The 27,458-nt window shown below is 37.3% G+C and overlaps 3 protein-coding genes across 4 annotated transcripts in view; all 3 read left to right on the top strand.

Moving 5' to 3' along the window:
- Positions 1-27,458, top strand: part of LOC116733095 (oocyte zinc finger protein XlCOF6-like) — a 778,765-nt gene that overhangs the window by 686,009 nt on the left and 65,298 nt on the right. The gene's annotated exons all lie outside the window — the stretch shown is intronic.
- LOC116733098 (oocyte zinc finger protein XlCOF6-like) lies at positions 181-9,830 on the top strand. The gene is made up of 3 exons (XM_032583804.1): positions 181-226; positions 6,810-6,913; positions 6,968-9,830. The coding sequence occupies exons 1-3, from the start codon at positions 184-186 to the stop codon at positions 9,131-9,133; spliced, it is 2,313 nt and encodes a 770-aa protein (XP_032439695.1). The 5' UTR covers positions 181-183; the 3' UTR covers positions 9,134-9,830.
- LOC116733135 (uncharacterized) lies at positions 233-4,201 on the top strand. Of its 2 annotated transcripts, XM_032583908.1 has the most exons (9): positions 233-535; positions 1,185-1,292; positions 1,390-1,514; positions 2,201-2,294; positions 2,426-2,525; positions 2,647-2,906; positions 3,029-3,215; positions 3,346-3,471; positions 3,627-4,201. In XM_032583908.1, exons 2-8 carry the CDS (start codon positions 1,284-1,286, stop codon positions 3,411-3,413), a joined length of 843 nt encoding a protein of 280 aa, XP_032439799.1. In that variant the 5' UTR covers positions 233-535; positions 1,185-1,283; the 3' UTR covers positions 3,414-3,471; positions 3,627-4,201. The 2 variants fall into 2 exon arrangements, with proteins under 2 accessions (XP_032439799.1, XP_032439800.1); XM_032583909.1 differs by lacking the exons at positions 233-535; positions 1,185-1,292 and adding an exon at positions 1,978-2,095 and having other exon boundaries at positions 1,404-1,514.

The following is a 27,458-nucleotide window of genomic DNA, read 5'->3' as shown; positions in this document are numbered from 1 at the left end:
CGCTTCGAAGCCTCGGCACAGAAAGGACGTCGCTAGTTTTAGGTAAATATCTGAGTTTGTAAAGTAAAAATATCTTCAGTTCCGCTTCAGAGAGATTTTATTAACGAGATGTTAACTCCTGCTGAAGAAACATTCACAGAGTTGAAAGAAATCAACATCAAGATGGAGGATCAGCGCAGACTGATGGATTTTACCCGGATACCGAGGATCATCTTACACCGGATAGGTACGAAACACCTTCACGTTTTACTGATGACATGAGGCGCGAGACGGACAAAAGCTGGAGGAAATACAGGAGACAGATTAAAGGGACACAGTAAATTTCGCAGTGTTAAATATGCAGTGTTAAAATTCATTGATTCTTTCAGAGCTAATACAACAACAGACTGAGTAAAACGCCACCTAGTGTTGGTGTAAATTTCCAGAGCGTATACACGTCGCGCCATTTTGACGCTGACAAGCTCCGCCCACCTCCTCAAACCAACAAGTCTAACCGTTGCGTGGACGCCATTTTTCTCCTGCTTGAACAACTGTGGTAAGTTTCTTTTTATAAGATAATAATACAATTTGAATTGTTTTATAAGAATATTTTATTTGTTCCCCGGTATATGAGTGAGTTTTGATATCTTAATACTGAGTTTAATACGGCTAACCTGACCGAGTGAATGCCTAGCTTAAAATGTTCGCCTGTCCAACTCGATTATATCCATGTCCAAGCCATATTGCATAAATATGTGTTTTATTTATTTATTTCAGAAATGCAACAAAAATTCAGCAAAAACTGTCTGGGTTGAGAAAAAATAAGTCTCGCGTTGGCTGTATGGCTTTTCAGGTCAACAGTAATGCTAACCGTCCAGCTTTTGTTTTTTGGGTTTTTTTGCTAAGTGAATTTATATCGGCGTATATTGCGTTGGTGCCAGGAGTTTGCTAAACTAGCTGTTAGCTGCTCTGCTCCTTTTTTACGTTAGTCCATATGTTATTCGCGTTGAGTATTTCTAACACAATTTGGTAGCTGGTAGTTTTACACAGGAAGCTATGCGGTGCTTGTAATGTTACTTCACATTGTTTATTCAAAAGTAATGTTCCAGAGTATATGCACATGTACGTATTAGAGCAACATAACCTCATAATTGTGGTTTAGACAAACATCTGTCTTTTTCTCTTTGGCGAGCCAGCTGTAACAGAGGACGTGACGGTTGTTGACTGTTCTGGGACTGAGTTGGATGAAGATGTGTTTGAGGATGTTGTTAAGGATCCCTCAGCTGGAGTCCTAACCATCAAATATGAAACTGGTTTGTTATATTTGTAATTCATGTTAGTATTTAATAAGCTTGCTATTTCATTGTAGTTAATGTTTTTTTGTCTTTCACCTGCTTCTCTTATGGTCAGACTTTGTCTCCATGGTGGAATTGCCTGAGGAATCTCAGCCAAGCTCATCTGATTCTCAAGAGACACTCGTTCTTTCAGAGAGTCCTTCCGCTGAACGCCAGCGCCTGGACACAGAAGCTAAGCATGTAAGAATTGACTCTCAAAAATTAACGCAAAACCAAAAAGTATTTTGTTTTAAAAGCCTTTATCACTGTTTCCCCCAGAAAACCTGCTATACTCAGAAGGGGTGCTAGAACAGTTTTTGTGTTAAATGTTAAAAGTTACCAAAAAAAATCAGAAGTGCAATAACAGCTTGTTAGGCCAAGGGGCAGGTGCAGAGATGGGGCAATTGGTTTGCACATTCTCACACCAAGTTCAGTGCGTCAAATCTAGCTTACTTCGTTTTTACTGTTACTGGTGCATAAAAAACCATATTTAAAATGAACTAGCAAGTAAAATAAATAAATAAATCCTGGTGATCCACCAATCTTATAATACATGCTGCTTTATTATCGCTTATATTTGAGAAGAGAATGTTTTTGTTTTTTTACTAACAATTGCTGTTTTGATGTGTATTTAATAAAAGCTGAAATGTTTTGTTGTTTGAAGTTGGTGGAATCCATTCTTAACAACAAACCTGATTGTTGTTAAAAGGATCATGAAGGAATATAATCGAAGCAAGGAAAATGGTTAACATACTGGCAGCTGACATGACAGAGAAGAATGGGTCATTTGTAAATAGGCTTTAGTTAGCTGTGTAGATGAAATGAAAGATTTTGTTAAATGCAGTGCATATCTTGGATAATATACCTTGACCATTTTAATTTTGCAGGACATCACCACCCAGAGAGGTTAAAGAAATGTATGCCAGAGGAATTGTTAGCTTATTCCCCTACCTCAGTGATCCATTCTCCAGGAATGGTTATGTAAGTTACATACTATAATTTACTGTGTGATGGTAAACACAGTAACACATTGACAACTTTTAGTTTCTATCAGATTATATGTTTAACTGTTTCTATGTCTGTCTGTTTTTGCCATCCTTTTAATCCCCAAGGAGCATTATTATGATGCTGCAAGTGGTACCGGGTTTTTAGCCTGGAGGATAAAAACTATTCAGAGATCCACTGCTAGAGACAGACGATCATCATATGGAGGTAAACCATTAACAACACTTGAAGAAGAAATGCAACTATGGTGTTGCATTTTGGGGGGGCAGGGAAGGTTTTATTGTTGTTGGGTTTTTTTTAAGTTGAAGGATTTTCTTATATTGACTAGCATCATCCAAAGAAGCATCTTGTGAACATGGGCTTGGAGGACCAGCTGCTAGACGAGAGACCCAGTTTGTTCCAGAGAGTGAAGTGAGTGAAGAAGAGTGTAAGGAAGCTGTCGCACTGATTAAGCATTCAGCCGATGAGGACACGATCAAGAAGAAGATGAAGCTCACATTTGACTTCCGGCGCAACATGGTCCTCGACCCCCAACAGTCAAGCAACATACTCTCTGTCTTTCCACGTTTCAAAGGTGTCAAAGGCTTGGTAATTATTTATTTTTTGATAATTTCACAGTCATGTAAAAATGTTATTTTTGTGACAAGTCAAAATGAATACAATTAATGTGGCTGGAAAATGTTTAAAGTTTTTTACTATCTACATCCTAGGTGGAGCAGGATTTTGTCCTGATGTTTGGAGAAGACGTGTCTGGCAAGTTTCTGGAGAAATGGACGACCACCTTCAAGAGAAAGATCATCCAACAATGCAGAAAGCTTCCAACCACCAGTGATCTTGAAGAACTTCTCCTGGCAGCTGATACTCCTGAGGATGGCACTGAAGTGGATGATGACATGAGTAAGGATGACTTCACATTATGTAGCCATCAATTATTGTGTGAGCTTCACTTAGTGATGTACACATAATTTAAATTGCATAATCACTAGATTTTAATGGTCAATTCAACATCAAATTTCTCTCATCGCAGGTTGGGACAGTGACCTCATGGATTTTGCTGCTGCTACACCTGATTCCCCCCTCTGCCTTGGGTCGTAAGAGACCAGAGAAGGTGTCTGCCTCCCAAGCAGAGAAGCATCTTGTGGTCTTCAAGAAAGTTTGTATTCGTTTCAAATTTTAGCTTAGCAAGGTTGTTTCACTGGGAGAGTTTCAGTTTTAGGGTGACATCACACATAGTTAAATTCTGTTTTCCCATATGTAGCATTGCAGCTATGGAATTGTAATTGTATTGTGTGGGTTTTTTTTCCACAGACAGGAACCAACATCCAAGAACATCTTGATGCCATCACAACGAGCACACAACCTTATCTCCTGGCTGTGGGACGGAGGAAGAAAGTAGCTCACCAGTTCTTCATCATCCTTGACAAAAATGCCATTGCTTGCAGGTCAACTTCCTCTCTTGGTGCTTTTGATGAACTGTTTAAGGCACATTACTTGTTTGCCACAACATACAACCCCATGCTGTGCAACATGTTTACGTTCATCCAGACCACTGTGTACAATATAGATGTAGGTAAAGTGAAAGAAAGTCCATGTGTGGCAGAAATTCAGGCTAGGTTGCTTCAGTAGTACTGGAACTAATCTGTTTGTCATTAAGTGTTTTATTTGTTAGGCAGAGTTAAGTTGCACAAATGCACTTGTTCAGTATATACAAGTAGTTAGTTCATGGTTACTTGGATGGAAAAATTCTTTGCCTTAAATGTACTCCGTCAAGTTTGAGCCGTCTATTGTAATGGGATGTACATCATGTGATGTTACTGTGACGCTACTACAGTTAACAGTGGATTTTAAAAATGTGCTTTATTTCAATAAATAAGTTGAATGCATTTCTGTGGTAACCTGGTTTTATTCAATTGTACATTTAACTCTACAAAAGTGTAAAAATAGCACTTCATATTTATTTATGCAGAGTTGATTTTTCACAGCTAAAGAGTAAATTATCAACACAGTAGTGTGTCAGATCAACACTCATAGGAGTTATATGAGCCTCCAGTGTAAACCTTCAATGCAGTGTTGAAAAGCATGAGAATCCGAGTTGTTTTGTCACCATTATGGAGTAACTTATTAACTCTGATTAGAATCATATTTACTCTTATCAGAGTTATTTGACAAGGAGTGTTAAGTTTTATTAACACTGTACAGTGTTAGTGTTAAATTTTAACTATTTTTGAGTTAAATTGTACTCTAAAAATGGAACACTATGCAAAGAGTTAAATTGACACCAATTCCGATAAGGACCAAATAGACTCGAACACAGTGTTAAATTTAACTCTAAGTGTTTATTTAACACTACAAAATTTACTGTGAAACAATGTTTGAAACCGAATTAGGATGAATGTTTTACAGAATTTAATTAACTGATAAGACAGAAACGGAGCGCTGGTTGGACTTCGGGAGGTTCGGGAGAGCAGGTCGATTTCAAAAAATATTATTATTATTCCATAAATGCATCAGCGTTTTCTATGGCAGGCCGTTCTATTAATAAATGGGTTTACCAAACTTTCATTCTGTATATCTGACATTAGTTTCCGACTAGAAATGTTTAAACAATATAATTATGGTTTTGACCAGACAAAATATGTCTTTGAGGTATATTTAATTACATCCTGACTAGAATAAATGACATCAGATTTACCATTAAGATGTATGGTGGTTTCAATTCAAGATATCTATAGATCATCAGAATCAAACCTTCTAACTATTCCGAGTCAAAACTAAACAGGGTGAAGCAGCTTTTAGTTTTTATGCTCCAACACTCTGGAATAAGCTTCCTGCTCACTGTAAGACTGAGTTTATTTAAAACAAGGTTAAAAACCTTCTTATTTGTCGTTGCTTATTCTTAAATTTTTGGTTTTATTAACTATATTCAAAATTGTAATGTTTATGTTGTTTATTTTTAATCTGTTGTATGTTGTTTTTAACTTTTTTGTACAAGCACTTTGAATTGTCTTTGGCTGAAAGGTGCTATATAAATAAAGTTGCCTTGCCTTGCCTGTAGTGTATTACTATCTGAAGCACATATTTCATATAATCAAATTATGACTAGTCAAAGTAAATTTGAGATATTCCACTTTTTGTTCCAACTACTCACAATTCAAACCCAAACGATAAGCAACACCATTGTTCTGTCTATGGGGTTTGCAGAGCTGAGAAACCAGCAGATAAACATTTTACAAGTAAATGGAGACACAAAGTCTCCAGAGAATTTATTTTTTTCTGGATCTGTGGCTTTTCTTGTCCTCACTGTCAGAATTTGAAAAGATCTGAGTTTCCCTGGATCAACAAAACATTTTATTAAAATGGGAATTATGATGGACAATTCACAGTTTGGATATTTTTTTTGGTTCTTTTTGAGTTTCTATTACAGCCCAAATGCTTAGAAAATCACCCAGCCATTTTTGGCAATAAGTTAATGTTTTTTGGTGTCTGGAAAATAAGAGTGCACCAATAAATCGGCCCTGATTTCCTTAATTGTGGGGAATTGGTGATCAGCCAATACTTGAATATGAAGCTGATCTTATCCACCAATGTTCTCTCTACCTTTGCAAAGGTCTAAAAATTAGCCACTGTCCCCTTTTGCTCTGCTGTGAGAGAAGTTTGACTGATAGCTGGCTTTGTGGAAGTTTAAATGCATTAAATGTATCTTAGGAATATTTCTGCTCCGCCAGTGAAACGCTCAAAACAACAGAGACGCTTGCAGTCCGATTTATTAACAATGGGGGGAAAAAGTTAAGCAATTTTTCTTTTTCTATTTTTCCTAAGAACATAAATCAGCAATGCTTAGCCTGGCGGGTAAAGGTAATACAGTGGGGGAAACTGAGCATAATATGTGTGGTGGTCACATGCAGAACTGATGGACCAGTTTGGAGTTGAGGTTGCAGTGCACAGCGGTCTCAACGTACAGCAGAGCGATGCTGAGGTGTGAAGGTCGATTGAGGTTCCAGTAACAAAGAACTGCTGCTAATGCAAAGGAGGATTGATATGGACTGAGTCGAGCTGCTGTGTGAATATTTGTCAGGGAGCCACTCAGTTAACATATTGGCATTTTGTTTGCTCACCTGGATGTCCAGGACATGTTTTGACTGACATCTAGTTCATTAGAAGAATCACTTTTGTTAAGTTATTTTTCCAAACTTACAGTTAAAGTGAGATATCTACATATGCGGGTTTTACAAAAAAACACAATCACATTTTTTCCTCATGATCAGAAGATAAATTGGACCTGAACTCGGAATTACCAAAATCATTTATTTGCTAAATGCCAGAAAACATAGGAAAAAATGTACGTAATACGTTTTGACTGATTTTCACACATAAAAATGTATAATTTTAGAATAATCTAAGAAAAAGCTGATTAGATGCATCAAGGGATTAAAGTGAAGGGTTCATTGTTTGACTCGAAATTAAAAGTTTTTGTTTTGTGTTTTGGTCCAGATCTCCGACATTGTTCTGTGTGTGAAGATGACGGGATTTTCAATGACCTCAGCAACCAGGAGGGGAACTTCACTTTAAAACAAGAGGAACCAGAACCTCTGCAGGTAAAACAGGAACCAGAACCTCTGCAGATAAAACAGGAACCAGAACCTCTGGAGATAAAACAGGAGCAAGAAGAACCACAACATCAAGAGTACAAAGAGGAAGAGAAGCAACTCTGCATCAGTCAGGATGAAGAGCATCTTGTGCTGAAACAGGAGACTGATTACATTTTGGTGATTCCTTTTAATGTGCAAATAATCCACAATGAAACAGAACCACAGAGGAACCAACTCATCTCTCATGACTCTGCTGAGGATGAAAACCGGGATCAGGAAGGAAGCGATTCTGAAGAGCCAGGAAAAATAAGAGATGAGAAGCAGAAACGAAATGAAATATGTCAGAAAACCAAACAGCTGAAAAGCACAGCTGAGAGTTCAAAACAAAAAATACACAAGAAGGCTCATCCACACCAAAAATTATATCATTGTAAAATTTGTGATGAATCCTTTAATCAAGTAAATGTATTGACAACACACATGAGCACTCACATGGGCAAAAAGCCCTTCACATGTTCAATCTGTGGAAAATGTTATGGCCACAAGGCTGGTATAATTTATCATATGAAAGTTCACTCAGGTGAGAAGCCTTTCTCTTGTGGCACTTGTGGAAAAAGTTTCATAATCAAATGTAATTTAGTTAGTCACATGACAATTCACACAGATGAGAGACCTTTCTCATGTGAGACCTGTGGAAAAGGCTTTCGATCCAAATCTCAGTTACTTTTTCACATGAAGATTCACACAGGCGAGAAGCCTTTCTCATGTGAGACTTGTGGAAAAGGCTTTCGAGCCAAATCTCAGTTACTTCTTCACATGAAGATTCACACAGATGAGAAGCCTTTCTCATGTGAGACCTGTGGGAAAGGCTTTCGATCCAAATCTCAGTTAGTTGTTCACATGAGGAGTCACACAGGTGAGAAGCCTTTTTCATGTACAAGCTGTGAAAAAACGTTTACCAGTAAAGAAAATTTAACTGATCACATGAGGATTCACACAGGTCAGAAGCCTTTCTCATGTGGGACTTGTGGAAAACGTTTCTATCGACAATGCAGTCTAACTTGTCACATGAGAATTCATACAGGTGAGATGCCTTTCAAATGTACAAGCTGTGGAAAAAGCTTCAGAAACAGAAGTGGTTTATATCCTCACATGATGACGCATGCTAATGAGAAGCCTTATTCTTGTGGGACCTGTGGAAAAAGGTTCCGTCAAAAAGGCACTTTAACTAGTCACATGAGGACACATACAGATGAAAGGCCTTTCTCATGTGGGACCTGTGGAAAACGTTACAAAAACAGAAACAGTTTAATTGGCCACATACAGACACATACTAGTGAGAAGCTTTTCTCTTGTGGGACCTGTGGAAAAAGGTTCCGTCAAAAAGGCACTTTAACTAGTCACATGAGGACACATACAGATGAAAAGCCTTTCTCATGTGAGACCTGTGGAAAACGTTACAAAAACAGAAACAGTTTAATTGGCCACATACAGACACATACAAGTGAGAAGCCATTCTCTTGTGGGACCTGTGGAAAAGGTTTCCATAAAAAAGGTCATTTAAATGATCATATGAGGACTCATACAGATGAAAGGCCTTTCTCTTGTGGGACTTGTGGAAAAAGTTACAAAAACAGAAACAGTTTAATTGGACACATACAGACACATACTAGTGAGAAGCTTTTCTCTTGTGGGACCTGTGGAAAAAGGTTCAGTCAAAAAAAGCATATAACTTCTCACATGTGGACTCATACAAGTGAGAAGCCATTCTCTTGTGGGACCTGTGGAAAAGGTTTCCATAAAAAAGGTCATTTAAATGATCATATGAGGACTCATACAGGTGAAAGGCCTTTCTCTTGTGGGACTTGTGGAAAAAGTTTCAACCAAAAAAGCATTTTAACTTCTCACATGAGGATTCATACAGATGAGAAGGCATTTTCTTGTGGGTTTTGTGGGAAACGTTTCCGTTGGCAAAGCAATTTAACTGGTCACATGAGAATTCATACAGATGAGAAGCCTTTCTCATGTGAGACTTGTGGTAAAAGTTTTCGCTGTCAAATCAGTTTAACTCGTCACATGAGAACTTATGCAGCGGAGAAGCCTTTCTTTTGTGAAACCTGTGGAAAGGCTTTCCATCTAAATAGCAAATTAACACTTCACTTGAGAACCCATGTGGGTGGAACAGCATCATCTGACCCTCAGGTACCAAGACACTCAGTAACTTAGTGTTTGGAAGCAGAGTAATTACAGCTGGGTAACATTTCTATAATGTAGCAGCTTGGAGAAGAATACCAGTTGAAATAGGACGTTTATCTAACAACCAAAACTTTCACTTTATTCTGTCAGTTTCATCTTTTCATTTAAAATGGTTTTTATCTTGAAGTAACAATGGATGTGAATGTTTTCAGATTTAGACTTGTAAAGCTGTTATTGTATGGCTATTCCTTATGCTTTGTTTTATTTCATTAATTTTGGTCAGAGGATGCATGTTAGCTGTAACTATATGAACTGTTGGCGTAGGTATATTTTTGGGCCTAAACAATTCCTCGAGTGATTTGAGTACCTCGATTATTAAAGTCCCTCGAGAAAAATGTATCTGCCTCTAAGGTTCATTAAATTGTATTTTATTATGTAATGCACGGTTTTCCGGCTGGGTTGTTATTTGCATTGCGCAGCACTCTCACTTCCGCCTGAGTTGTGGACGAACGCGAACCTTAGCAGATTAAGGTCCAATTTTCAAGTTCGGCCTGGGAGGATTTTACTGATTCATGATAATGTCTGGGTTTTTGTGCATCGGGGGACCAATGAGCATCCTTAAAATGTCGGGAGCGTTCCCTGGAGTACGGCAGCTGTTCTCCGGGAGCTGCTTGTTCAGAGCGACCAGCACGGCGGGATTATTTATACATGTGAGCAGATAGACTGAACACTGCGGGTGGCTGTACTTTACATGAGTAGCTTTACGGACGAACCAGAAAATAAATTTCCTATCATCCCAGTCGCCACTAACGGGTAGCGTTGCATACCTGGTAGATGTTTGTGTGTGTGACGAACGACGGTGCCAAATCCCGTCGTTGTGCTGAACGTAAACTATAAATGTCTGGGCAATAATACATAAACCAAAAACTGGAGTATAGACATTTTTTATAAGTGTATTTGTGAGCCTGCCTCTTTATTATTAAAATGAATATAATTTCAGATTCTTGTATAACTTTTCTTCAGGTTAACTTGGAAAGTGAGTTATTGTTGTTACAAGTTAATTTTCTAAACTACAGAAAAGTTATTGTTAGGGAAGTTCAAATGTGAAAAATTGGACTGTTGATATGCAATAGTGATACTGCTGTTAGATTTACCAATGTTTTTTTTAATCTGACTACTTGATTAATTGTAAGAGTAATCGATGGATTACTCGATTACTAAAATATTTGTTTACAACAGCCCTAGTATATTTTTATTACATTTTTCACTCTAAAGTTGAATCTAAATGTATATTACTTTTTCATTACTTTCTCGAGTTTTTGATTCAGGGAGAAAATACTGTTGATCATATGATGGCAACAATGCAGATGTTTCTACGTTTTGTTAAGTTGTGATAAAACCAAAGATGTTTTCCCTTTTTTTGTTAAAACATCTGCATCGACTTTATTCTCACTAAGTTTACTGTAAATTGAAGTTGTATTTTATTCATGTGACTTTTTTAAAATCTATAAAACAGTATTTGTTTGAGAATTTTTTTATTGTTTAGGATGTTAGAAAATGTATTGGTGATATAGATTCAATTTCAGATAGAAATGTGACCAGCAAAAACTGTTTCCAAACCATTCTTTTATAATAAAGTTTTTATAATAAAGTGTTTTTTAACCATTATTATGGGGTTTGTCTTTTTTCAGTTCAGTAGTGGATGTAAAAGTTCCTGCTTTTTGAGTCTTTTCTCTCATAATTTCTCCCAAGTATCTCTTTTTTTAACATAATTTATTTAAGAATATCCATTATTATGAATCCAGCATATATGCATCTATGTACATGTAGATGATCGTCGACTTCAGGAAGAACCGGCCCAGCCACGCTCCGCTGCTCATCAACAGCTCGGCTGTGGAGGTGGTCAGCAGCACCAAATTCCTGGGGGTGCACATCACTAACGACCTCACCTGGACTGTGAACACCACGTCTCTGGTCAAGAGGGCACAGAAACGCTTGTATTTCCTGCGGAGGATGAGAAGAGCACACCTGCCCCCGCCCATCCTCAAGACGTTCTACAGAAGCACCATAGAGAGCATTCTGACCAGCTGCCTCTCTGTGTGGTGTGGAAGCTGCAGCGCCTCCGACTGGAAGAACGTGAGGAGAGTGGTGCGGACAGCAGAGAGGATCATCGGGGCCCCCCTTCCCTCCATTCAGGACATTTCATCCCAGCGCTGCGTGTCCCGAGGCCGAAACATCATCAGTGACCCCTCACACCCCCACCATGGACTGTTCTCCCTGCTGCCCTCTGGAAAGAGGTTCCGCAGCATCCGGTGCAGGTCCACCAGGTTCCGAAACAGCTTTTTCCCACTTGCCATCAGACTGCTGAACTCTTAACTGGACTGCACTCGAAAACTGGTCTCCACTTTATACCTTGCACATGTACGTAGCTAAATAACTTCAATTTTACTGTCATTCCTGCACTTTATATTCTATATTCATATTTATATTCATATTTTATATTTTATTTTATTCTGGAGTAACCTCATAACATTGGAACCTCAAAACATTGTCCTGAGCCGTATGCAACGAAATTTCGTTCTGTACGCACCCTGTGCACGCAAAATGACAATAAAGTCAGTCTAAGTCTAAGTATGTACACATGGATAATACAGCAGCAAAGAAAAAAGGATTAGTGTCTCGACAAACATTTAATTTCCATTTCAGTCATTGATATCTCAGAAAAGTCCTCATGGGTTCACATGAATGGTAGGTGCATCGATCCAGCGTCTTCCATCAAAAAGAAGAGAAACATACAAACAGAGGGAACTGGCGGCTTCTTATAAACCAAATCATATCGCAATTATGTTCAGGCCTTTGTTTCACCTGTGGCTGTTTTAAAGTTGGTATTGTATGGTTGGTATTCTAAACAAATGTCAATAAGAAAGAATCTGAATCGAAGGTAAGTTTAAATGTACATGTTTGAGATTGAAAGCCATTGTGCAGCAGTTTTCAGAAGAGTTAAATTTGAAGTCCAGTCCAGAACCGTTGCTTCAGCTCTGCGAGGATCAAGCAGATGTAGAAAATAATTCATCCCATGCAGTGCGCCATTTTATTATGTCTTTAATAACTACTTGTCCTTCATTGCTGTCATCAAATGCGATGTTACAGATTGACCAGCAGATGTCGCCCTATTCAAATTTACCAAATGCATCGAAACGATGGAATCAATTCAACATAAGTGATACATAGAGAACCAGAAACAACGATGCAAACAAAGATTTTCAGTAAGAAAATCTGCTAAAAACATTTTGTTAGTAAGAATCCTGAACCCTGAATGAGAATGATAACTAGGACATTTTAATAAGCTATGAAACTGTGTTGCCTTTTGCATGTTTTCACATCCAACTGTGGACTTTAAAGTTTCTTTTAAACGGAATAATTTCTGAAAAACATCTGAGGTGAAACTAAATTTGGTTTTGCTGTTGAATGTGTTAGTATCACCTAAATAATTACTCAGTACAGGTGGCTCAGTGTGTACATAACAAACATTAGAAATTATTACACAGGATCCACGGAGTTGATTTTTTTTTTTTGACATTATAGATGATGAATAATCGCAAAAAGGCGCTCAGATAAATTACAAACACACATAATAAAATCCTAAAACAAGTAAATGCAACGCGGGTGAAGCAGCAGCGGTTTAGTGCCTTATCTATCCGGAAGCAAAGGATCCACATCCGGAATCAGTCACGTGGTACGGCCCTCTCGCCCGGCTTCAAACGTCACATCCTGCTCCATGAACACAAGATTCATGGAAATCCTCCTGGTTTAGTCGACACGTGTCCCGAAGCCTCGGCACAAAAAGCACGTCGCTAGTTTTAGGTAAATATCTCAGTATTTGAGTGTTTTCAGTGAAAATGTCTTCAGTTCCGCCTCAGAGAGAGTTTATCAACGAGCAGGTAACTCCTGCTGGAGAAACATTCACAGAGTTTAAAGAAATCAACGTCAAGATGGAGGAAGAAATGGAGGATCAGCGCAGACTGATGGATTTTACCCGGATACCGAGGATCATCTTACACCGGATAGGTACGAAACACCTTCACGTTTTACTGATGACATGAGGCGCGAAACGGACAAAAGCTGGAGGAAATACAGGAGACAGATTAAAGGAAACAGTGTTTGAAACCGAATTAGTATGAATGTTTTACTAAATTAACTGATAAGACAGAAACAGAGCGCTGGTTGGACTTATTCCATAAAGTGCATCAGCGTTTCCTATGGCAGGCCGTTCTATCATTAAATGGCTTTACCAAACTTTCATTCTGTATATCTGACATTAGTTTCCGACTAGATATGTTTAAACAATATAATTATAATATAATAATAATAACAATATAATTATGGCTTTGATCAGACAAAATATGTCTTTGAGGTATATTTAATTACATCCTGACTAGAATAAATGACATCAGATTTACCATTAATACGGTGGTTTCAATTCAAGATATCTATAGTGTATTACTATCTGAAGCACATACTTCATATAATCAAATTATGACTAGTCAAAGTAAAGTTGACTTATCCCACGTTTTGTTCCAAATACATGTTTTGTCTAATTGTGGAATAAAATAATTATTCACAGTGTGTTTACTTTTATCAAACAATTTATTAATCCTTTTCAGCATTAATGCATTTCTATATTTTTTACTTATACAAGTTGAAGTGTTTTTCTGTAGAGGCTGCAACTCTCAGCAGGGAGCAGAAATCGGTTGAACACTATGCGGTTACTAACCGCACTCTGCTGCAGAGACAGCCTGCGGTGTTTGTTCCACTTTGACAGTTCAGCAGCTCACTTCTTCATATCAGGCTCCTGGCAACTGACAAAGACAGATAGTTTTCACACCCTGCGGTTTAAACTATTGAACCCAGGGCGCCAGGAAATAAGAATATGATCAAAGCAGGTATTGGAAACTAAACCTTGTCCTTCATTACTGAGTTGTGGTTACTGAGTATGTAAAGATGTTCCGTCTGATCACCTTTGTGACAGAAACTAAGTGTTTTTCTTTTCTTTGAATATGTAAATCTCTTAAGTTTCTTAGTATTGTTGACACCTCCCAGGTTGTGCATGAAGAGGTTATAAAGTTAGAGTGTGCCTCTGTTAGAGTTTAGAACTCTACCAACAGCATTACTGTTGTTTGTTCTCCATCTATAGATCCAAATAAATCTGTTTTTGTTCTCTAATTTTGATCTTGGTCTCAGAGTTTTTTCAAACTCCACATAATCATAGCGTTCTTATAGATATCTTAAAATATATCTAATCATAAACTAATTTCAGATTTTGGGCCACAGGTAGACAAGGATAAAGGAGGCAGAGAAACTGTTCAATAAACAGGAGAAGGATTGATTCTGGGTTTTATATCTTCATTGAAAGACCAGCAGCGTTCGAAGACTCTGCAACTGAAACTAGTCAGAGGCAGAGAACAGAAATGAGATGCACACAATTATCTCTACACGTCACACTTAACTGCACATAAGTGTGAGAAAGATAAGCGAAGGAAAACCGACTTTAGTCGAGTGCAGAACTGATGGACCGGTTTGGAGTTGGAGTTGAGGTTGCAGTGCACAGCGGTCTCAACGTACAGCAGAGCGATGCTGAGGTGTGAAGGCCGATTGAGGTTCCAGTAACAAAGAACTGCTGCTAATGCAAAGGAGGATTGATATGGACTTAGTCGAGCTGCTGTGTGAATATTTGTCAGGGAGCCACTCAGTTAACATATTGGCATTTTGTTTGCTCACCTGGATGTCCATGACATGTTTTGACTGACATCTAGTTCATTAGAAGAATCACTTTTGTTAAGTTATTTTTCCAAATTTAGAGTTAAAGTGAGATATCTACGGAGCCCTCTAGGGGACATGGGGATTTTTTTTTCTTTTGCGTTACCTCGCAATACTTTTGCGTTACCTCGCAATACTTTTGCGTTACCTCGCAATACTTTTGCGTTACCTCGCAATACTTTTGCGTTACCTCGCAAAACTTTTGCGTTACCTCGCAATACTTTTGCGTTACCTCGCAATACTTTTGCGTTACCTCGCAAAACTTTTGCGTTCCCTCGCAAAACCTTTTGCGTTCCCTCGCAAAACCTTTTGCGTTCCCTCGCAAATGTTTTGCGTTACCTCGCAAAACCTTTTGCGTTCCCTCGCAAATGTTTTGCGTTACCTCGCAATACTGTACTGGTCAGTTATGCAGCATGATTGAATACTGCAAGCCTTTCTTACGGTGGGCGCCGTACTTTATGCTTTAATATAAGGTTATGTGAGGTATTTCCATGAATTTTAATATCTTTTTGTGAAATATCTGAAGTTTTATATCTTTCTTTAGGATAGAAAGGCACCACAAACCTACGATATAAACAGAAACCTTCCGTAAGTAAGAAAGAAATAAAAATACATCCTAATTTGGACTATTTCTGAGTTATTATCGCGGGTAATAAATCATCTGACAGTTTTGATTGTGTCTCTGTTGTGTTCGTAGTCTGAATGGTTTAAAGAGCTGCTTTCAGTGCCGCTCCATCTCAGCCTTAACAGACATAAACATGCAGGAAAAATGAATCGATTTTCAATCAGTGTTTTGCACCAAACGGTTAATAATAATAAACTAGAAAATTTCGGAAGAAATTTAGCCGGGGCCTGCCAAGGCGCGCCCGTGGGGTTCGGGCCCGGCGTCGTCGCGCCACAAATCGGCGTCGACGCTAAAGAACGCCGCGACGTAATCAGTGGCACGCGGAGAACCCCAAGAACGTTAAGTGAGGCGGACGTGCACCATTCGGTACGATTGAAAATGTTGTCAAGGCTTTTATTTTGGAAGTTTTGTTAAACTTCATTTCAAAGGGACAAACTAATCCCATGCGTAACAGTCCTTGGGTTAAAATAGTTATATAATGCTCAAAACACAAGTAGCTGATGTAAAAATATTCAAGGCTTTTATTTTGAAATTTTCAGTATGCTTCATTTCAAAGGGCCGAACTAATACCACGTGTAACAGTGCTTTGGATGAAAAAGTCAAATAAAGCCAAAAACAGCAATTACCTGATGTAAAAATATTCAAGGCTTTTATTTTGAAATTATTATTATGCTCCATTTTAAAGTTCCGAACTAATCCCATGTGTAACATTGCTTTGGATGAAAAAGTCATATACGGCCAAAAAGAGCAATTACGTCATATAAAATATTCAAGGCTTTTATTTTGGAAGTTTTGTTAAACTTCATTTCAAAGGGCCAAACTAATCCCATGCGTAATAGTCCTTGGGTTAAAATAGTTATATAATGCTCAAAACACAAGTAGCTGATGTAAAAATATTCAAGGCTTTTATTTTGAAATTTTCAGTATGCTTCATTTTAAAGTTCCGAACTAATACCACGTGTAAGAGTGCTTTGGATGAAAAAGTCAAATAAAGCCAAAAAGAGCAATTACGTCATGTAAAAATATTCAAGGCTTTTATTTTGAAATATTTGTTAAGCTTCATTTCAAAGGGCCAAACTAATACCACGTGTAACAGTGCTTTGGATGAAAAAGTCACATAAAGCCAAAAACAGCAATTACCTGATGTAAAAATATTCAAGGCTTTTATTTTGAAATTATTATTATGCTCCATTTTAAAGTTCCGAACTAATCCCATGTGTAACAGTTACTGAGTTAAATCAGTTATATACAGCCCATAGCAGCAGGTAGTTCTAAAGGCCAGTTCTCAGTCCTGATCTGTTTCAACTGAGGATAGATAGAACTACAGCGATGCGAATTTGTAGTCCAAACCAGCAGCCAATAGCCTCTTGAGATCCGTTGCTATGGTAAATAATGGTCTCAGCAGGTGTGAGCTCTGAGCTCTGAGCTCTCAAACACACAATTGTGTGTTTGAGCAAACACGTTTTACTGACAAAAAAGCATTGGAAACAAATCCTTCCTGGTCGGGAACCGTAATACATATTCGAAAAGCGTTTTAAGCGTATGACAGTTCAATGTGTCTTCTGCGATAGTCCCGAGATTCATATCTGTACCTCACTCAGAACATTTACAGCGATGAGAGAAAGAAATGTTGTGCCCAGATATGAACCTAGATCGGCTGTCACTCTAATTTGAGCAAAAATGAGAAACTTTGGGTCGCTTAGAGGCAAATTGTGGACAAACCGTAACTGGTATCGACGAGCCGTCTTCACTTTCGAAGAGATCACAGACGTATCTACAAAATGAAATTTGAATGGCATTTCTAGGTGAATTTGTGACGACACAGCAAATCCTCAAAAATAGGGTATTTCCAGGATTTTTCCCATTGAGTTATAATGGGGTTTTTTTCGTAGTTTTTTGCGAATTATGTCGCCACGTTAAGCCCAAATCCCACCAGAAGTAATAGCTGGAATGGCGTGAATTTTCTGCACGTTTTGATACCTCATTTGTAGGTGTGCACCCAGCGGTATGAGCCGCATTAACGGTTACGGAAGAAAAATAAAGAATAATAATAATAACTAGAAAATTTCGGAAGAAATTTAGCCGGGGCCTGCCAAGGCGCGCCCGTCGGGCATGGGCCCGGCGTCGTCACGCCACAAATCGGCGTCGACGCTAAAGAACGCCGCAACGTAATCAGTGGCACGCGGAGAATCGCAAGAACGTTAAGCGAGGCGGACGTGCACCATTCAGTATTATAAAGTAAGTATATCAGCTAAAATCAGCAGAAACGCTAATGTTAGCGTCATTGCTTTCATCAGTATGTGGGAAATCACTAGGATATTTTCTGTAATTGATTTACTCCATTCAGTATACTAAACATTGCTAAAAAGTAAAATAAATACCTAATAGCTTATTGCAGCTAAAATGCTAACGCTAATGAACCTTGCATTGAACTGTTTAGTAACAGTTCAATGCTCATAAACTGCAGGAAGGCAGTTCATTAGCATTTACCTAATGATTGTCACAAATATAAATTTTCAATAACGCACACACACAACATATTACAGTTTAAAAATATATATTGACCTTATGTTAAAGATTTCTACAAACTTTTTACAGGTAAAGTTTACAATGAACCAAAATTACAACATTTAAAGAATACCATAAATTTAAGAATCTAATGTCTCTGCAATAAAAAGAAATTGCTATCTTTTTTATTTTTAAACAACACCTCATATTGTTAAATAACTGATTTTATGTATTCAAGTTTTAAATATTACATTTGAGTTTGCATGGATGTAAAATTACTGCTCAGTTTAAAAATTGCGTTGTGTTCTGTAAATAAACAAAACACAAGCAAAATCAATAAACTATATGCATATTCCAGTATACTGCGTTTTGGTTTTACATTCATTCTATTTAAATGTAGTTTGTTTGTGCTTACCAATGTTTTCTGGCCGGATGTCAGGCACCGTTTTCCCCTGGTCAGTTCGTCGATGTCTGGTTTTAGTTCTATTCTGTGGCAATCCGCAAAACGGCGTGTAGGTTTTCGTCAGTAATGCGCGATCTGTGCTTGGTCTTGTTTAAAGTCATTATTGAAAACATCTGTTCGCACAGATAGGTGCTTCCAAACGTGGACAAAACACGAGCTGCATGGAGTCGAAGCTGTGGCATCAAATCAGGGGGCAGTAGACGGTAAAAGTCCTCGATTGAAACATCACGGGACTTCGCTCTTTAGCTTCTTAGCTTGTCGATCTTTCAGTTTTATTCGCTGGGAAAATTAATCATCAGCTTGAGGTGACTCTGCTGCACTCTAGTGGCGAGAAGCCGTAATGTTGGTTGGTAAGAATCGGAAGGCATTATGGGATATGTAGGTTGTAGTCAATTCGTGCTCAAAACCTATTTTAAGTCAATCAATGGGGCTGTAAAACGGTGGTAGGGGGGAGAGGGCGACATAAAATGACGTAGCCGGCCACATGTGGCCCGCGGGCCTTGAGTTTGACACATGTGCAATAGAGGATCTATCTGCTGCTCATGCAAAACAGTCTATTTTAATCCCATGTGTAATAGTCATTGGGTTAAATCAGTTATATAATGCTGAAAAAGCAAGTAGTTGATGTAAAAATATTCAAGGCTTTTATTTTGAAATTTTCATCAAGCTTAATCTTAAATTGCCACACTAATCACATGTGTAACAATTGCTGGGTTAAATCAGTTATATAAAGCTCAAAAGAGCAATTTCCTGATGTAAAAATATTCAAGGCTTTTATTTTGAAATTTTCATCAAGCTTAATCTTAAATTGCCACACTAATCACATGTGTAACAATTGCTGGGTTAAATCAGTTATATAAAGCTCAAAAGAGCAATTTCCTGATGTAAAAATATTCAAGGCTTTTATTTTGAAATTTTTGTTAAGCTTCATTTCAAAGGGCCAAACTAATACCATGTGTAACAGTGCTTTGGATGAAAAAGTCAAATAAAGCCAAAAAGAGCAATTACATGATGTAAAAATATTCAAGGCTTTTATTGTGAAATTTTTGTTAAGCTTCATTTTAAAGTTCAAAACTAATCCCATGTGTAACAGTTACTGAGTTAAATCAGTTATATACAGCCCATAGCAGCAGGTAGTTCTAAAGGCCAGTTCAGTCCTGATCTGTTTCAACTGAGGATAGATAGAACTACAGCGATGCGTATTCGTAGTCCAAACCAGCAGCCAATAGCCTCTTGAGATCCGTTGCTATGGCAAATAATGGTCTCAGCAGGGTGTGAGCTCTGAGCTCTGAGCTCTCAAACACACAATTGTGTGTTTGAGCAAACACGTTTTACTGACAAAAAAGCATTGGAAACAAATCCTTCTTGTTCGGGAACCGTAATACATATTCGAAAAGCGTTTCGAGCGTATGAGAGGGCTATGTGTCTTCTGCGATAGTCCCGAGATTCATATCTGTACCTCACTCAGAACATTTACAGCGATGAGAGAAAGAAATGTTGTGCCCAGATCTGAAATTCTATTCAAATACATGGGAGAGAGCCTCAGACAGCCTCAGAAAATCCTGTCGCATGACTTTGCTCTGAAGCACCGTGACAGAAAACCGTACGGTCTAGATAAATTTCGAAAACATTTTACCGGAGCAGACAGGCGTATCAATGTCAGGACCGATTTTGATACTAATCGTGCGATATTTGTGGGCGTGATGGCGATTTCAAAAATGATTTGGGCTGAAAAAGTTGTCTTCATCTCTCACTCTAAGCAGCCAGACACGCACTCTAACTTTAGGAAAAATGAGAAACTTTGGGTCGCTTAGAGGCAAATTGTGGACAAACCGTAACTGGTATCGACGAGCCGTCTTCACTTTCGAAGAGATCACAGACGTATCTACAAAATGAAATTTGAATGGCATTTCTAGGTGAATTTGTGACGACACAGAAAATCCTCAAAAATAGGGTATTTCTAGGATTTTTCCCATTGACTTATAATGGGGTTTTTTTCGTAGTTTTTTGCGAATTATGTCGCCACGTTAAGCCCAAATCCCACCAGAAGTAATAGCTGGAATGGCGTGAATTTTCTGCAGGTTTTGATACCTCATTTGTAGGTGTGCACCAAGCGGTATGAGCCGCATTAACGGTTACGGAAGAAAAATAAAGAAGAACTAGAAAAACAAAATTTCTGAAGAAATTTAGCCGGGGCCTGCCAAGGCGCGCCCGTGGGGTTTGGGCCCGGCGTCGTCACGCCACAAATTTGCATCGACGCTAAAGAACGCCGCAACGTAATCAGTGGCATGCGGAGAACCGCAAGAACGTTAAGTGAGGTGGACGTGCACCATTCAGTACGATTTAAAATTTTCTCAAGGCTTTTATTTTGGAAGTTTTGTTAAACTTCATTTCAAAGGGCCAAACTAATCCCATGCGTAATAGTCCTTGGGTTAAAATAGTTATATAATGCTCAAAACACAAGTAGCTGATGTAAAAATATTCAAGGCTTTTATTTTGAAATTTTCAGTATGCTTCATTTTAAAGTTCCGAACTAATACCACGTGTAAGAGTGCTTTGGATGAAAAAGTCAAATAAAGCCAAAAAGAGCAATTACGTCATGTAAAAATATTCAAGGCTTTTATTTTGAAATTTTCAGTATGCTTCATTTCAAAGGGCCAAACTAATACCATGTGTAACAGTGCTTTGGATGAAAAAGTCAAATAAAGCCAAAAAGAGCAATTACATGATGTAAAAATATTCAAGGCTTTTATTTCGAAATTTTCAGTATGCTTCATTTCAAAGGGACAAACTAATCCCATGTGTAACAGTGCTTTGGATGAAAAAGTCATATACGGCCAAAAAGAGCAATTACATGATGTAAAAATATTCAAGGCTTTTATTTTGAAATTTTCAGTACGCTTCATTTCAAAGGGCCAAACTAATACCATGTGTAACAGTGCTTTGGATGAAAAAGTCAAATAAAGCCAAAAAGAGCAATTACATGATGTAAAAATATTCAAGGCTTTTATTTTGAAATTTTCAGTATGCTTCATTTTAAAGTTCTGAACTAATACCACGTGTAAGAGTGCTTTGGATGAAAAAGTCAAATAAAGCCAAAAAGAGCAATTACGTCATGTAAAAATATTCAAGGCTTTTATTTTGAAATTTTCAGTATGCTTCATTTTAAAGTTCTGAACTAATACCACGTGTAAGAGTGGTTTGGATGAAAAAGTCAAATAAAGCCAAAAAGAGCAATTACCTGATGTAAAAATATTCAAGGCTTTTATTTTGAAATTTTCAGTATGCTTAATTTTAAAGTTCAAAACTAATCCCATGTGTAACAGTTACTGAGTTAAATCAGTTATATACAGCCCATAGCAGCGGGTAGTTCTAAAGGCCAGTTCTCAGTCCTGATCTGTTTCAACTGAGGATAGATAGAACTACAATGATGCGAATTTGTAGTCCAAATCAGCAGCCAACAGCCTCTTGAGTTCCGTTGCTATGGCAAATAATGGTCTCAGCAGGTGTGAGCTGTGAGTCATACATGCTCAAACACACAATTGTGTGTTTGAGCCAACACGGTTTACTGAAAAAAAGCATTGGAAACAAATCCTTCTTGTTCGGGAACCGTAATACATATTCAAAAAGCGTTTCGAGCGTATGAGAGGCCTATGTGTCTTCTGCGATAGTCCCGAGATTCATATCTGTACCTCACTCAGAGCATTTACAGTGATGAGAGAAAGAAATGTTGTGCCCAGATCTGAAATTCTATTCAAATACATGGGAGAGAGCCTCAGACAGCCTCAGAAAATCCTGTCGCATGACTTTGCTCTGAAGCACCGTGACAGAAAACCGTACGGTCTAGATAAATTTCGAAAACATTTTACCGGAGCAGACAGGCGTATCAATGTCAGGACCGATTTTGATACTAATCGTGCGATATTTGTGGCCGTGATGGCGATTTCAAAAATGATTTGGGCTGAAAAAGTTGTCTTCATCTCTCACTCTAAGCAGCCAGAGAAGCACTCTAACTTTAGGAAAAATGAGAAACTTTGGGTCGCTTAGAGGCAAATTGTGGACAAACCGTAACTGGTATCGACGAGCCGTCTTCACTTTCGAAGAGATCACAGACGTATCTACAAAATGAAATTTGAATGGCATTTCTAGGTGAATTTGTGACGACACAGCAAATCCTCAAAAATAGGGTATTTCTAGGATTTTTCCCATTGAGTTATAATGGGGTTTTTTTCGTAGTTTTTTGCGAATTATGTCGCCACGTTAAGCCCAAATCCCACCAGAAGTAATAGCTGGAATGGCGTGAATTTTCTGCAGGTTTTGATACCTCATTTGTAGGTGTGCACCAAGCGGTATGAGCCGCATTAACGGTTACGGAAGAAAAATAAAGAAGAATAAAGAAACACTTTCTCCGACAATAACAATAGGTTCCTGCCATTGCTTTGCATGGCAGGCCCCAACTAGAAAATTTCTGAAGAAATTTAGCAGGGGCCTGCCAAAGCTTGCCCGTCGGTTCGGCCCGGCGTTGTCACGCTACAAATTAGCATCGATGCTAAAGAACGCTTCAATGTAATCAATAACTGGCTTTCACGAAAGCCAGTTAGCAAATTGCTAACATGTGAACAAATTGTGATTCCGGTTTTTGTCGTGGAAAAAATATTCCATCAAGCTAGCAGCTACGCTATCAGAGCCACAACAAAATATCCCACAGCAGTCAAACTTGTAAAATCAATCACATTTCTTAAAGAACACATTACATTTAACAACTGTAAGCAGTTCTAATAATATACTAATTAAATGAAATAGTATATTTTATGGACAGAACACAAACACTTCTTACCGTTAAGCTTCTTCTGCTTCTTTGTGATTTTAGCGGCGGGTGACATCTAACGTTAATATGTATTATCGCCATCTACTGTGCTGGAGTGTGTACGACAGCATCTCCCCCAATCTAAATTCTTACATATAATCCTGTTACCTTCAAAAATGTAATAACCGCTTTATTTATTTTGTGTTTAATTAATATCTTATTAAGTTTAAATGTCTGTATATCATATTTCCTAATTTATTGTTTTAGCTTCTCTCTACTTGCTTTATATTTTCCACAATTAATTATTACATGTTCTACTGTTTCCATATCCATACCACACTCACATCTACCTGTTGGATGTTTACCAATCAAATTTAAAGTTTTGTTTAATCCAGTATATCCAAGGCACAATCTTTTTTTTTTTCATACTTGCTCTTTTCGCTTTTCAGACTTACAATACTTCATTTGAGCCAGCTGGGGGAGACAATTCTCTGTTTTAGCCAGTAGGGTATTAGGGTTTTCAATGGATTTTCCCCATTGACTTATAATGGGGTTTTTTTCGTAGTTTTTTGCGAATTATGTCGCCATGTTCATCCCGAATCCCACCAAAAGTAATAGCTGGAATGGCGTGAATTTTCTGCAGGTTTTGATACCTCTTTTGTAGGTGTGCACGCAGCGGTATGAGCCGCATTAACGGTTACGGATGAAAAATAAAGAATTATAATAATAACTAGAAAAACAAAATTTCTGAAGAAATTTAGCCGGGGCCTGCCAAGGCGCGCCCGTGGGATATGGGCCCGGCGTCGTCACGCTACAAATTGGCATCGACGCAAAAGAACGCCGCAACGTAATCAATGGCACGCGGAGAACCGCAAGAACGTTAAGTAAGGCGGACGTGCACCATTCAGTATGATTTAAAATTTTTGTCAAGGCTTTTATTTTGGAAGTTTTGTTAAACTTCATTTCAAAGGGCCAAACTAATCCCATGCGTAATAGTCATTGGGTTAAATCAGTTATATAATGCTCAACAGAGCAATTATCTGATTAAAAAATATTCAATGGTTTTATTTTGAAATTTGCAGTATGCTTCATTTCAGAGGGCCAAAGTATTCCATTGTGTAACAGTGCTTTGGATAAAAAAGTCACATAAAGCCAAAAAGCGCAATTACCTGATGTAAAAATATTCAAGGCTTTTATTTTGAAATTATTATTATGCTCCATTTTAAAGTTCCGAACGAATCCCATGTGTAACAGTGCTTTGGATGAAAAAGTCATAGAAAGCCAAAAACAGCAATTACATGATGTAAAAATATTCAAGGCTTTTATTTTGAAATTATTATTATGCTCCATTTTAAAGTTCCGAACTAATCCCATGTGTAACAGTGCTTTGGATGAAAAAGTCATATGCGGCCAAAAAGAGCAATTACATGATGTAAAAATATTCAAGGCTTTTATTTTGAAATTATTATTATGCTCCATTTTAAAGTTCCGAACTAATCCCATGCGTAACAGTGCTTTGGATGAAAAAGTCATATGCGGCCAAAAAGACCAATTACATGATGTAAAAATATTCAAGGCTTTTATTTTGAAATTATTATTATGCTCCATTTTAAAGTTCCGAACTAATCCCATGTGTAACAGTGCTTTGGATGAAAAAGTCATATACGGCCAAAAAGACCAATTACATGATGTAAAAATATTCAAGGCTTTTATTTTGAAATTATTATTATGCTCCATTTTAAAGTTCCGAAGTAATCCCATGTGTAACAGTGCTTTGGATGAAAAAGTCATATACGGCCAAAAAGATGTAAAAATATTCAAGGCTTTTATTTTGAAATTATTATTATGCTCCATTTTAAAGTTACGAACGAATCCCATGTGTAACAGTGCTTTGGATGAAAAAGTCATACAAAGCCAAAAAGAGCAATTACATGATGTAAAAATATTCAAGGCTTTTATTTTGAAATTTTCAGTATGCTTCATTTCAGAGGGCCAAACTATTCCATTGTGTAACAGTGCTTTGGATAAAAAAGTCACATAAAGCCAAAAAGCGCAATTACCTGATGTAAAAATATTCAAGGCTTTTATTTTGAAATTATTATTATGCTCCATTTTAAAGTTCCGAAGTAATCCCATGTGTAACAGTGCTTTGGATGAAAAAGTCATATACGGCCAAAAAGATGTAAAAATATTCAAGGCTTTTATTTTGAAATTATTATTATGCTCCATTTTAAAGTTACGAACGAATCCCATGTGTAACAGTGCTTTGGATGAAAAAGTCATACAAAGCCAAAAAGAGCAATTACATGATGTAAAAATATTCAAGGCTTTTATTTTGAAATTTTCAGTATGCTTCATTTCAGAGGACCAAACTATTCCATTGTGTAACAGTGCTTTGGATAAAAAAGTCACATAAAGCCAAAAAGCGCAATTACCTGATGTAAAAATATTCAAGGCTTTTATTTTGAAATTATTATTATGCTCCATTTTAAAGTTCCGAACTAATCCCATGCGTAACAGTGCTTTGGATGAAAAAGTCATATGCGGCCAAAAAGACCAATTACATGATGTAAAAATATTCAAGGCTTTTATTTTGAAATTATTATTATGCTCCATTTTAAAGTTCCGAACTAATCCCATGTGTAACAGTGCTTTGGATGAAAAAGTCATATACGGCCAAAAAGACCAATTACATGATGTAAAAATATTCAAGGCTTTTATTTTGAAATTATTATTATGCTCCATTTTAAAGTTCCGAAGTAATCCCATGTGTAACAGTGCTTTGGATGAAAAAGTCATATACGGCCAAAAAGATGTAAAAATATTCAAGGCTTTTATTTTGAAATTATTATTATGCTCCATTTTAAAGTTACGAACGAATCCCATGTGTAACAGTGCTTTGGATGAAAAAGTCATACAAAGCCAAAAAGAGCAATTACATGATGTAAAAATATTCAAGGCTTTTATTTTGAAATTTTCAGTATGCTTCATTTCAGAGGGCCAAACTATTCCATTGTGTAACAGTGCTTTGGATAAAAAAGTCACATAAAGCCAAAAAGCGCAATTACCTGATGTAAAAATATTCAAGGCTTTTATTTTGAAATTATTATTATGCTCCATTTTAAAGTTCCGAAGTAATCCCATGTGTAACAGTGCTTTGGATGAAAAAGTCATATACGGCCAAAAAGATGTAAAAATATTCAAGGCTTTTATTTTGAAATTATTATTATGCTCCATTTTAAAGTTACGAACGAATCCCATGTGTAACAGTGCTTTGGATGAAAAAGTCATACAAAGCCAAAAAGAGCAATTACATGATGTAAAAATATTCAAGGCTTTTATTTTGAAATTTTCAGTATGCTTCATTTCAGAGGACCAAACTATTCCATTGTGTAACAGTGCTTTGGATAAAAAAGTCACATAAAGCCAAAAAGCGCAATTACCTGATGTAAAAATATTCAAGGCTTTTATTTTGAAATTATTATTATGCTCCATGTTAAAGTTCCGAAGTAATCCCATGTGTAACAGTGCTTTGGATGAAAAAGTCATATACGGCCAAAAAGAGCAATTACCTGATGTAAAAATATTCAAGGCTTTTATTTTGAAATTATTATTATGCTCCATGTTAAAGTTCCGAAGTAATCCCATGTGTAACAGTGCTTTGGATGAAAAAGTCATATACGGCCAAAAAGAGCAATTACATGATGTAAAAATATTCAAGGCTTTTATTTTGAAATTTTCTGTATGATTCATTTCAGAGGGCCAAACTATTCCATTGTGTAACAGTGCTTTGGATAAAAAACTCACATAAAGCCAAAAAGCGCAATTACCTGATGTAAAAATATTCAAGGCTTTTATTTTGAAATTATTATTATGCTCCATTTTAAAGTTCCGAAGTAATCCCATGTGTAACAGTGCTTTGGATGAAAAAGTCATATAAAGCCAAAAAGAGCAACTACGTCATGTAAAAATATTCAAGGCTTTTATTTTGAAATTTTCAGTATGCTTCATTTTAAAGTTCTGAACTAATACCACGTGTAAGAGTGCTTTGGATGAAAAAGTCAAATAAAGCCAAAAAGAGCAATTACGTCATGTAAAAATATTCAAGGCTTTTATTTTGAAATTTTTGTTAAGC

Source organism: Xiphophorus hellerii, chromosome 14, assembly GCF_003331165.1.
Source record: "Xiphophorus hellerii strain 12219 chromosome 14, Xiphophorus_hellerii-4.1, whole genome shotgun sequence".
NCBI classification, from domain to species: Eukaryota; Metazoa; Chordata; class Actinopteri; order Cyprinodontiformes; family Poeciliidae; genus Xiphophorus; species Xiphophorus hellerii.
The sequence above is the reverse complement of the archived record's forward strand: the minus strand, read 5'-3'. Positions and strand labels throughout refer to the sequence as shown.